The 10,585-nt window shown below is 35.6% G+C and overlaps 1 protein-coding gene across 1 annotated transcript; it reads right to left on the bottom strand.

Moving 5' to 3' along the window:
- On the bottom strand, nt 1-9,082 carry LOC121428111 (phosphatidylinositol N-acetylglucosaminyltransferase subunit P-like). Its single transcript, XM_041624703.1, has 4 exons — nt 8,925-9,082; nt 7,143-7,215; nt 6,002-6,120; nt 1-818 (listed from the first exon to the last, which is right to left on the bottom strand). The coding sequence occupies exons 1-4, from the start codon at nt 9,001-9,003 to the stop codon at nt 697-699; spliced, it is 393 nt and encodes a 130-aa protein (XP_041480637.1). The 5' UTR covers nt 9,004-9,082; the 3' UTR covers nt 1-696.
- Nucleotides 9,083-10,585: the final 1,503 nt, after the last annotated feature.

The following is a 10,585-nucleotide window of genomic DNA, read 5'->3' as shown; positions in this document are numbered from 1 at the left end:
ACAGTTCTCCATTACTATCTAAAATTTCAAAACATATCTCTTTAATCAAGAAAATTGCTGTGTCAATAAAGAATAAGGTAAAAAGAGCTTTGAATAAGCGCAGTTGAATATATTCAAAGAAAAGATGTGCTATATTATTATTATTATAACAATACTTCAATGGGGCTAATTAAGTATTGATGAGGTCATATTTTGGGCCTCATGGACTGATTTCCAACAAATTTTGATTGTGGAGGTATTTCATCATGCTCTACCAAAATATGGCATAAAAATGTTGAAATGCACAAGTGAAAAATTGATGACATCACACTTCATAATTCTATAAAACGATTTTAAACCAACCGATTGGAAATAATATGATATACTCAATCAGTGTAGAGTGAGTTTGACTGTGGTACAACCCTTAACATCTTGTCTGTGATGTCAATCATAGCTGACCCAGGGAGAAACAGGACCTGTTTGATGATTTATCTGACAGTTACAAAAGGAACTGTGTTTATCAGCTAATCAATATCAAGGAAAGTTGTCAGATTCAACCACTTGTCAGAAAAAATGTTGATGAAATGCTCTATCTGTCAGAAGGGTATAAGATTATCCCTTGATGAAGTTCCTTGCAGAGATGTAGTGGGGACACCAACCCAAGGAAACACAGATTCACTGTGAACATAAGACAATTGTTCAGCTATCATCGTCTTGTCATCTCTCCTGCTTCCCATTCATATATAGATGTCTATTAACCTCACTAATGTGAATATCATATATCGGTGGAATAGCATCTGGGGTAGGGTCAACCTTGGGCGGGTCCTTGGCATATTTATCTGCAACAGAAACAAGAAAATTAAATCATACAGTAATATCTGTCATTTCAATACAGGAATATATCTACATTGCTTAAGAGTATGGTATGTAGTTGGTTGGTTTGTAGACAATTCTTGATGACGAACTATAAGCTCAATGATCTCAACCTTCTAACAGGTAGCTTATCAAAAATCTCTGGCAAGCATGCGAATGGATCAATATAAGATTGATGAAGTACTCAGGACTCTTGAACTACTTGGGCAATTCTAAAAGGGAGTGGTTATGTATTCCACTTAGTGTGATATCAGTGAGAATGTGTGTCAACCATCCAGGTCTATTAAGGATTGTAATAACTTTTAAATTTGAAAGAACAACCCAGTTTGCTTACTGGTAAATCTTCCGATATGCTGCACATGCAACAATGATCACAATTAAACACCATCTCTGTACATGGTCACTTGGTCTACATCTGCTGTGTCTGATTAGTTTCATCCTACATCCCAGGGGCCATATACTGAAAATCATCTTTAAGACAAATATTCTTCTTTTTTTCAGAGTTACAATAAAATCAGTTTTCTGACAATTCTTTTATCTTCTCATAACTTTTCTTGTAACTTTCACTGACCATGAATGATGCCAGAGCAAAATTCGCGTTAAAAAACGTTAAAAAACGGTGCATAAATTTCTTTGTGCGCAGGACAAAACAGAGATAAAAGGTATGCTGAAAGTTCTCTTTATCTTTTTTTTGTGTTAACTGTCTTGAAAAATGCAATCAAATTTACCAGAGGTAGGGGGCTATTGTAACTCAATATTGCATGCGATATTTCTCAGTCAACAATAATAATTTTGTGCTGCATAAAAACCCTCAAATATCTTGTTTTACAAAAGAAGACACTCCAGAGATATTACAGGGACAGATTTGCAAACTTTCTAACCTTTTCAAAGAAAAGTTGCCAGGGAAAATGGCCACGTGTACTTTAGAAAACAGCGCACAAGCATAAGCGTCGGAAGCGCAAGGCAAATTACACCTAAGGTCAATAATGTGTTAAATGTTTTTAAAGAAGAGACGCTTCTATTGGTTGACCTCAGCATATGACAACTTGAATTATTGGTTAATGATAAAATATTGGGTGTGTGAGAGACAAATAGGGGACATCCTTTACGAGATAAGACAATTTTCAGAATAAGATGACGATGACGAAAAGCATTTGTATAACGCCATTTATCTGTAAAAAAAAAAAACATTCAAAGGCATCGGCTCCCTAGTATGTTACATATAATTCACAAAGAAAACTGATTTAAAATAATTTCAAGCAAGCTGTTATCTTGCCACGTTACAAGAAAAGTTAAGGCAGTTTTCAGAATACCACCCCAGTCGACTTACTTGCCATTATTAAAGGACAAGTCCACCTAAACAAAAAATTGATTTGAATAAAAAGAGAAAAATCCAACAAACATAGCACTGAAAATTTCATTAAAATCGGATATAAAATAAGAAAGTTTTGACATTTTAAAATTTTGCTTAATTACATAGAACAGTTATATGCACATCCTGATCGGTATCCAAATGAGGAGACTGATGACATCATCCACTCACTATTTCTTTGTATATTATTGTATGAAATATTCTAATTTTCTCCTCCTTGTCAAGTGAAACAACGATTCCTTCACCCCTGAACATGTGGAATAAGCATTGTTCAATACTATATGGTTCAGTCAAGTCGGTCCTTATTGTCCAATCTGTAAAAAATGAAATATTATATTATTCAAACAAGGCAAAAGCAACTTTGTGTCTCGCCCACTTATGAAAATAAACAGAAATATCGTGATTTGCGAGGGCACGGAACAGAATTGTATCGAAACTGAATTTTGAAATGACTGGGATGGAATAACACTTGTCATAAAATCCTTGAACGGAAACTTTAATGTTGACCCGGAGATGACCTTTGACCTTACCATGTGACCTCCGACTGCAGCATATCATGCAGGTCGCCTAAATAATCTGCCATCCAAGTTTTGTTGAAAAGTAACATCCGGTTGAGGAGTTAGGTGTCATAAGAAAGTGTTGCATTTAAACTTTAACGTTGACCTGAAAATAACCTTTCACCTTACCATGTGACCTCCGACTGCAACATAAGATGTATGTCCCCCAAGTCCATCTACCATCCAAGCTTGGTTGAAAAGTGACTTACGGTTGCAGAGTTAGGTGTCATAAGAGAGTCTGGCATGTAAACTTTAACGTTGACCTGAAAATGACCTTTGACCTCACCATGTGACCTCCGACTGCAGCATAAGATGCATGTCCCCCAAGTCCATCTACCAAACAAGTTTAGTTGAAAAGTGACTTACGGTTGCGGAGTTATGTGTCATAAGAGAGTCTTGCATGTAAACTTTAACGTTGACCTGAAAATGACCTTTGACCTTACCATGTGAACTCCGACTGCAGCATAAGATGCATGTCCCCCAAGTCCATCTACCATCCAAGCTTGGTTGAAAAGTGACTTACGGTTGCAGAGTTAGGTGTCAGAAGAGAGTCTGGCATGTAAACTTTAACGTTGACTTGAAAATGACCTTTGACCTCACCATGTGACCTCCGACTGCAGCATAAGATGCATGTCCCCCAAACCTATCTACCATCCAAGTTTGGTTGAATAGTGACTTATGGTTGTGGAGTTAGGTGTCATAAGAGAGTCTTGCATGTAAACTTTAATGTTGACCTGAAGATGCAGGTCCCCCAAGTCCATCTACCATCCAAGTTTGGTTGAAAAGTGACTTACGGTTGCGGAGTTAGGTGTAGAAAAGAGAGTCTTGCATGTAAACTTTGACGTTGACCTGAAATGACCTTTAACCTTACCATGTGACCTCCGACTGCAGCATAAGATGCAGGTCCCCTAAGTCCATCTACCATCCAAGTTTGGTTGAAAAGCGTCTTACGGTTGTGGAGTTATGTGTCATTAGATTTGTGAAGGACGGACGACGGACAGATGACGGACGGACGACAATGGATCTCTAAGTCTCGCCTTCACCTCTGGTTGGCGAGACAACAATAAAAAACAAAAGAAATAGTGAGTGAGGGACATCATCGACTGTCTCATTTGCATGTCACCGAGTTGTGCATATCAATGTTTTGTGAAAAATAAACGAAAATTTAAAATGTCATAACTTTCTTATTTTACATCCAATTTTGATGAAATTTTCAGTGTTATGCTAGTTTGATTTTTCTCTATGTATTCAAATCAACATTTTCCTGGGTGGACTTGACCTTTAAGCCCATTTATATTTTATAGCCACTTGCTCCAACACCACTTACTCTATACAGAGGTGCTAAAAAAAGTCAGTGAGCACCACCAGAATATGAAATATTTAAAAGTATTCAAGTTATGCCATCTGTTAGACATTTAATTGTGAAGTTCAGATGATAAAATATTACTTTCATTGCAATTTGTTTCTCTGGGCTCGCAAGAAGTTGTAGTGTCATTGATTGCATTCAATGCTCAACACAACAGAGAAACAAACATCTGAATTGACAATTAAATATCTAACAGATGGCATAATTTGAATATTTTTAATATGTTCATTTTCTGGTGGGGCTCACCAACCGATGTGTTGGCTCAGTTGTTAGAGCGTCCATCTCATAACCAGGAGGTCGGGAGTTCAAACCCCGGCTGCGTCAGACCAAAAGACGTTAAAAAGATGGGAGTTGATGCTGCCCTGTTTGGTGTTTAACGATTAAAGAGATAGAGCCTCGTCAATTGGGCAAAGCAAATTTTTGGAGTATTTCACTTCATGTCCATTTTGAACAATAAAATATGGATTTTCATTTTTTCTTTTCATTTCATAATGATGTTACACGATCCGAAAAATTAGACCATCTGCTTTTAGACCAAGTGGGTGAAATAATGTTGTTAGACGATCTGAAAATTAAATCTGATTAGTCTCCGGACTTTGAAACAGAGGGTCATGGGTTCAAATCCCAGCCATGGCATCATTTCCTTCAGCAAGGAATTCATCCAGTGTGCTGCACTCCACCCAGGTGAGGTAAATGGGTACCGGCAGGAAGTAATTCCTCAAAAAGCTGTGTGCACCGAATATAAAAAATAAAAAAAGTTTACACTTTGAAAAAGCCCAGGGAACTCAAAAATATACAACATTTGGATAATTTTTTCACATATAATCTTGTGTTTGGGTCTCATCTATCCAATGAAAGTAAACATTTTGACAGAATGTTACACTTGAGTGAGCACTGTCCATTTTTGTAAAGCTCGCAGATATCTGTTTGCGCAGAAATGCTCGTTTTCACGCTGTGTGAAGGGGAAAGGGCGAAATCAAACTTACCCTGTGAAACATTTCTCATACATTTCCCTTGCACTTTCAGTCAATTGAAATAAAATGGATACATTCAAGCATTTTGTAACAATTTTGCCGCCAAAATTGAAATTTGAACAATTAGTAAGCACAACATTTACCCTTTTTGTGCCAGCTGGATCTGAGGACATAACTGAATCTGAACAAAAGTTTATATCAGACATCTCCAGCATTTTTTCACTGAGTTTTTATCATTTAAAGTGAGTTTACATCTAATTTTTCATTTAATACTTGTTTTCCCACACGTTTCCCAAGCTTGACAATGATTAACAAAATTAAATTCAAGCCTGAGCCATTTCATGTAAATAACAGCTCAGTGTAAAGCAAATATCGTCTCGATGGCCTCGGTGTGTGGGGAGTGGGGTGGGGCGCAATGCTCTCTTTGATGTGTTTTGGGCAAGGAAACAAATTTAAAAAGGTAAAAGATATCTTCAAATCAATATTACTAGCTGAATTCCATGTTTTCTTCGTGATTAAGGTCTACTTTTATTTGAATAACTATTTCAAAGTTCTGCGTTTTTATCTAAATTTTCAAAAGTAAGTGGTGCTCAATCAAGCGGAAATATTTTTCGACAATTGTACCGTCATTTGCTTAAATGGATCTGTACCATTGTTAAAATGTGGAAAAATCTTCAGGATATTACAAATCTATAATTTTACAGGATTTTTTCAAAGTGTAAACTTTTTTTGATACGCACTGTAGAGGTAGCCTAGCTTAGCCGGGTAATAATAGCAGGGCCCGCTTTATTATAACCATCTGCATTTAGACCAGGTGGGTTTAGCCATGATGATCTGCTTTAAGACTACATGTAAGTGGATACAAACCATTAACACTCACCTGTTAGTGTTTTCATAGAATCTGGGGCTGGTGTAATAAGAAAACTATGACCAACATAGAAGATATAGATGAAATACAGGAAAACACATACATAGACTGGAAGTGCTAAAGCCCAGTATCTGAAAATAGATCAAATAAAACCATACTGAAAGGAGTTCAAAATTGATTTTAAAAAATTAAGCACAAAAAGATAATTGACTAATTTACCAGCTGGGCTCTCATTTTACTCCCTTGAATTATTTCAAACAAATATCATCTTTAGTATGGCACGTACAGTAAAAACTGAAATTTAAATTTAGACTTACAGAGAACAAGTTGAGTCTGCCCAAGAAGACATTCCATAAGTGGAATAATTATCCAAATTTTTTTCAGATCAGGAGGGTGTTCCCCAAAGATTTAAGTGTGACTTCGATTCGTAATTTCATTTTTAGCTGCATATAACACACCACCACATTTGTCAAGTCGTGCTAAGAGGACACACATTAATGCATATTAGTCAATAATATTGCATGTTACATATGTCAGCATTAAGGCATGACTTTATAAAGTCACACTTGACCCTTTTGTAAAACAACCGTGTTAAAGGCTGTCTCTTGTAGGTTGATCAGATTTCTATGGGTTCATGAAATTAGATTTAATCATGTATACTTGTTTATAGAGCTCACAGGTTCAGAAACCTTCATCATAACTGCCAGACATTAGAGCTATATAAAAACCTACAATTATCACTTTGATTATTTTTGTAACCATGTTGATGTAAAACATCAACATTTCCTAATGTTGACAGTACTATCAATGGATTTACAATAAAAATCAAACTTTGAAAATTCTCAATTAAATGAAAAAAAATGTCAAAAACATAGAACTTAAATATGTAAGTCCTGAATGAAAACTTTCTCCTCCATATTTTAAAACAATGTGTACAGTATTTGGTATATGTTTACACTTCCTTATATTAACTTTTTTTAGGTGAAAATATATATTTTTTTATTTTGTATACCACATCGTATGACATACACAAGTATAATGCAAGTACCAACCATGTCTGTCAGTTTGAGAAGTAATAAAACAGAAAGAGGAAAGACTAAAGGAGAAATAAATTTGAAAACAACAAATGAACAAAAAAAAGAAAATTTATTACTTTTGTGGCCAGTATGTAAGTCCAAGCAAATGAAGCAGCTCCACTGGAATATATGCCCATATTAGATAAAGACCTGTTGATGGTACAAAAAGAATAAATACTAGTAAAATGTTTGCTATGAAATCTTAGAAATAGATGCAAGGTTAGAGGTTCAAAAAGCTATGCACTCATTGCATATCAAGATATCAACAGTGACTGCAGGATAAAAACTGCAAAATGCAGAGGAAACATCTTTGATATTGTATCGCATTTCTCATTTTCGTACATGAGGCTGCAATTAGACTGCCAGTTTCAGTCTCTATTTAGTTGGTTATTTCCATGGACACTACACATCTCCTTACATAGATAAATATATTTCTGCACTCTTTACAGGGGACCAATACCCAAAATTATAATCATTGATTTTTGCCAGTAATACAACTTTTTTCATCAAAATTCAAGTCTATGAATGATTAAAGTTTTGAAAATGATACTTAGCAGTATTATACTAATTATTCATAATCACATAATAAATTTTATTATTTGTGAAATAATAATTTTAATCTATAAATTGTTCTTCAAAACGGCATCGCTAACCGGATGTTTGTCATACGTAAGCGGTTCAAGGGACGACTCTATTGAATTTGCGCAGTGTACATTTGGATCGAGGGATCTACACGACATTGGTCTGGTAAGAAACCTTTATTTTTTAACATTTTAATTTTTAATTGACTATTTTTTAAACCTTCCTACGCATTAGGTGTAGGATTAATAAAATCACGACCATTTACGTGATTTTTAATAAAAAAGATGGATTTCCTAGGGAAATCCATCTGTGTTTACATGCGTCTCTTATATATGGGAGGGGATTCAAGACTCCAATGTTGAAGAAGTATGTGTCAAAGGATTTAAAAGAGACATCATCATGGAGTCCTCAAGACGAGGTTATTCCTGTCTCAAGATTAAGCACAACTGTTACAAGTGTCTGTGAAAGTGTAAGTGACTGTTTTAGAATAACCGAGACTGAGACTAACAAAATTTTTATAGAAGTTAGAACATGAAATTAGCTTCCTAGTTTGATTGAGAATAATATTCATTTTTTGGAATTAATTAAGCGGGATTTTTTTAGGGACGCGCTGTACATTTTACCGTCAAGTCAGAGTCACTTGTTCACTGCTACCACCCTGCCTGTGGGGAATCTAGAGGAAGGACTATGGTATGCCAATGTTGCACAGAGCACACTCTTAAAAAATCATTAAAATATCACTTTTGTGACCAAAATTACTAATTTCCATACAGTTGCAATTTATTTTTCATTAGTAACTTGGGAATAATTTTTTCATTCACCAGAGGCAGAGCGCTCAAAAACTTGAATTTTGGGCATATATTTGTGTACGCCCTCTATTGGTGGAAAGTAATATGGCAAGAAAATTTTCATTTTTTGATCTCTATTTTTAATTAAGAAAAAAATTATTTAAAGAATCAAATTTAAATAAGAGCCAAGTTGTATGAATATTTGTGTAATGGAAACTGTCAGTGTAAAAAAATCAAGCATTTGCCCCAAAGAAAAAGAGAAAATAAGCTAAACATTGCAACCCTTATTTTGCCACACATGGAGATATAACTGAGAACAAGGTTATGTTATAACCTTGTTCATTGAATGAGTGATCAGAGACAGAGTCAGACAGACTGCACTCAACAGAAGAAGACGACACAGGACACAACACATGGGACCACACATTTAATCCAATGACTTACTTATCGGCCTGTAAATATGAAATAAATTCTCTTTCGTGTACTCACCGAACCCTAAAATAGATCCAAGATAGAGAACAAAACCATAGATCGCCCTTTCTGGTGTTGGAGCTGGATTATTAGCCATGTTACAACAGTTTACAATTTTACGTACATTTCCGTCGGAGTTTCGTGCCCAGTTAACCGTGCAATGACATTCGCAGATATCGAAGGGAAACTCCCGCATGACGTCATCTGAAATGCTGAACATCCTTTATGGAGTTCGCAACTAATGTGTTTGGGATAATCATCTCGTCATGCCTACATCTTATCTCTTTGGGGAAAAAAATGAGATGACGTGATCTTGGCATGTCTACATCATGTAGAAGAGATGATGGCCCAAAATCGACGAGATCCGAGATCATGTCATCTCATCATCTCTTATCCTAGAATAATCATTAACGCCAAATCACCACATCCGTATCCAGAGGTATTGGGATAATTTCCAAATTAAAATACTTATTACCCCCCAGAAAAAAATCATTTTCTTCTTTACAATGTCTTGGTTCTCCCTCACGTATCATATTTCAACATTGTTTGAGGTAATTGCGGTAAATACAAAACTTAATTCGATTTTCTTGCTACAAAAACGAGCACTTCACATTTACAGGATCACGATATCTTGCTAGATCCAGTCCTTTATTTTTTTTTATTAAGAACATTTAAAAAAATCAGGTATAAATACATTTCAAGCTGCAATCTTTTTGTTCAAGTACAAAAAGGGGATACTTCCCCCTTCTTGTCAAAATATCTTCACAATCAACAACACCATCCACTCTTATCGCACACGAAACTCTGAAAAATTTCATCTGACAAATCCAAAACTAATAATAGCACCCAACTCAATTACGGTGCAGATTTATGGAATAATTTATCGCCTGACATTAAGTTATGCTCTATACTTTATTCATTCAAAGCTGTTTCGAAGAGAAATACACAATTATAATATAATACCTAAATTGTCTGTGCGTTACTTACCAACCGATAATACAATACCCCACCAACCGCTTAGCCAGGTTTTCCTTTTGGACGGGGCTGTAAATGCACGCGATAAGCGTGCCAACACTTACAGAGCGCGCGAAGCGCGCTCCCTAATGTGTGGGTGCAGGGAGGGGGAGTTTCCCCCTCCCGCGCGAAGCTTTTAGGGTTTCATAAATTAAAATGAAAAGGAGCCGTTTCTCTTGTCTCTAGTACCTCCAATGCTGTTGACTATATTGCGATTTTGAACCTTGTTTTCAAAAGTGATTGTGAACGCACAAAAGAGGTATACAATGGAGGAAATTAAAATGATAATAACTCCGCGCGAAGCGCGGAAGCTAAAGCGTTTTATCAATTTTTCTTGCCATAAAAAGGGTCCCGAGAAAAGGGTATTCTCAAAGATATATTGAATACTAAGATCAGATTTGATTACAAACAATTTAGCAACAGTGCATATTTTTAACTCGCAAAACAGAGGAGAAGATTGGTAGAGGAAGATATCCAATTGATTTTCTAAGATTATTGAACTTCATTACAAGGAAAATAGTGCGCAAAAAGTTGAAACTTCTGTGATTTATTGAAATTATCTATCTATAAAAAAAAGCATGCCTATTTTTTTTTACTTATCCTGAAGCGCTTCATTTTGAATATAAAGAAACTTAAGTGTCATTCAAAATTTCAAACTGAGGGCA

This window comes from Lytechinus variegatus, chromosome 14 (genome assembly GCF_018143015.1).
Source record: "Lytechinus variegatus isolate NC3 chromosome 14, Lvar_3.0, whole genome shotgun sequence".
Lineage (NCBI taxonomy): Eukaryota > Metazoa > Echinodermata > Echinoidea > Temnopleuroida > Toxopneustidae > Lytechinus > Lytechinus variegatus.
Note: the sequence above shows the minus strand (reverse complement) of the source record. Positions and strands in the feature narration are given on the sequence as shown.